The following is a 2237-nucleotide window of genomic DNA, read 5'->3' on the forward strand; positions in this document are numbered from 1 at the left end:
TGGTAGGTAAGAAGGAGAAGGTATGAAAAAGTAGATCAGGTAAGAGGATCAAAGTGACACAAAATTGAATATAGAAAACCTGAATTTAAGTTTCAGAAATGTTCCCTTAATATATTAGGAAAGACCTTTCTTGTGGCAAAGCAGTGAATATGGAGTGAATATACCTATGCCTATGTCGTTTTGTTCTTCTTTTGAAGTATAGTGTCATCTAGGTTCAGTGTGAATGTTAAACTGGAATGGATTTTTTTTTTTTTTAGGTGGTGAAAACAGTTGGTTTGCGTGAGGTCTGGTTTTTTGGGCTGCAGTATGTAGACAGCAAAGGTTATTCTACATGGCTTAAACTAAATAAAAAGGTAAAATATATGATAAAATTAAGCTAATAATTAAGTTAACTTAAAGTTACCATGAATTTGTGCTGGAAAAGCTAAGAGTCTGACTGATTCCAAGCCTCCTCTTGCAATTATCTGTGTTAATCATTAAGAAGTATCATGTCTTTTAATTCCGTTAGACACCATCAGCTTACTATGTTAGAAACAAGACATGCTCACTTTTCCTATTTGAAAACTTAGCACATAAGAACTATTATCTTAAAGCAAGTATAACAAATGGTGTAACTAAGTACTTTGACCTTGATTTAAACATATGTAGGATATGCTTCTCAAGAATATAAAGAGAAATTTTCAATTTGGTTATTAGATAGAATCTGTAAGTTAGAGGTCACATTCGTGAGCATAGAATCTTTTTTCCTCGCATATATTAATATTTGTTTACAGATTTAAAATATCACACACTAGATTCTTACTTATAGATTTAGAATCTTCTATTTCACTTTCTCCCAAAAAGAATTTGATATGGCTAGGTTCAGTTATTATAAACTTAAGATTTTTGTTGATTTACTTGAAATTATTATTCCAGGTAACACAGCAAGATGTTAAAAAAGAGAATCCTTTACAGTTCAAATTTAGAGCTAAATTCTTTCCTGAAGATGTTTCTGAGGAATTAATTCAAGAAATAACCCAGAGACTTTTCTTCTTGCAAGTTAAAGAAGCCATCTTAAATGATGAGATATATTGCCCACCAGAAACTGCAGTTCTTCTTGCTTCCTATGCTGTCCAAGCCAAGTATGGAGATTATAATAAAGAGATTCATAAACCAGGCTACCTGGCTAATGATAGACTCCTACCCCAGCGGTAAGTGTAACTTACCTTTATGTTATGTTATCTGAAACTTACATTCCACAGGTTTGTAAATAAAAAAAATTTTTTTTGAGATTTAAGTTGCCAGCCGGATCAGAGAGTATACTTTTAAAAATCAGGACCTAGCAGCTGCTTAGACTTATATGCTCTATAATTATCTGAAGTTGATCTACCTCTTCCATCCTCATTCTCATAGAGTAGGCAATAAGTGGAAGCAGTGATAATTTGGGTCTGAGGGAAGGATGTGACTGTTGCTGCTTAGTATAAATTCTAACACAGATAGGTAGGTGCTTAATAAATGCTTTTGAGAATAAGTGGCAGGCTCCGTTTTCTCCATAAATTAAGTTTCTAACTTTAAAAAAAAGTGTTTTTATTTGGTTTTGTTTTTAAGAGACAGGGTCTTGCTCTGTCGCCCAGGCTGGAGTGCAGTGGTGTGATCATAACTCACTGCAGCCTGGAACTCCTGGGCTCAAGCCATCCTCCTGCCTCAGCCTCCTGAGTTGCTGGGAGTACAAGGTGTGCACCACCATGCCTGGCTAAAAAGGCTTTTTCAGACTCCTAGGCCAGTGCTCTACTCTTATCTGCAGTGTATTGCTGCCTCTGTAACAATTATTTTAAAATATGGCATAGGAAAAAATCATTAGGAGACCTAGAATTTGAGTACTAATTCTACCTTTTGCTAGTTATATGACCTTAGGTACATAACCTAAAATTTCTGAGCCTCAGCATCTAAATCTGCAAAATGGGGATAGTAATTCTGCTCTGTCTACCTTCCAGTTTATGATTATAATTCTTGAACTGTATGTTTATAGTTTTAACTGTAAAGCATGATACAAGTATTTATGAAATCTAGAAAATACAATATCAAATATTATCTTTAAATATCTCAGTTCTTAATTTGGGTAGCACACATGTACCTGACGTACTTTAAGATCTTTCTTCTAGAACCTGGAGAGAGGTTGTTACTACTCTTAGTCCAAATTCCTGAAGATTAATATTCCTATTTAAATGCAAAACTATATATTATTATTAACTTAAGAT

At 34.0% G+C, this 2237-nt stretch overlaps 1 protein-coding gene across 1 annotated transcript; it reads left to right on the plus strand.

Moving 5' to 3' along the window:
- Positions 1 to 257: 257 nt before the first annotated feature.
- LOC105826476 (radixin-like) lies at positions 258 to 1194 on the plus strand (the record flags this gene model as incomplete). Its single annotated transcript, XM_012664467.1, has 2 exons — positions 258 to 353; positions 916 to 1194. Coding segments are annotated over 2 exons (375 nt in total), but the record flags the coding sequence as incomplete, so codon positions are not given.
- Positions 1195 to 2237: the final 1043 nt, after the last annotated feature.

The sequence above is a fragment of the Propithecus coquereli genome, unplaced genomic scaffold, assembly GCF_000956105.1.
Source record: "Propithecus coquereli isolate 6110/MARCELLA unplaced genomic scaffold, Pcoq_1.0 Scaffold8983, whole genome shotgun sequence".
In the NCBI taxonomy this organism is placed as follows: Eukaryota; Metazoa; Chordata; class Mammalia; order Primates; family Indriidae; genus Propithecus; species Propithecus coquereli.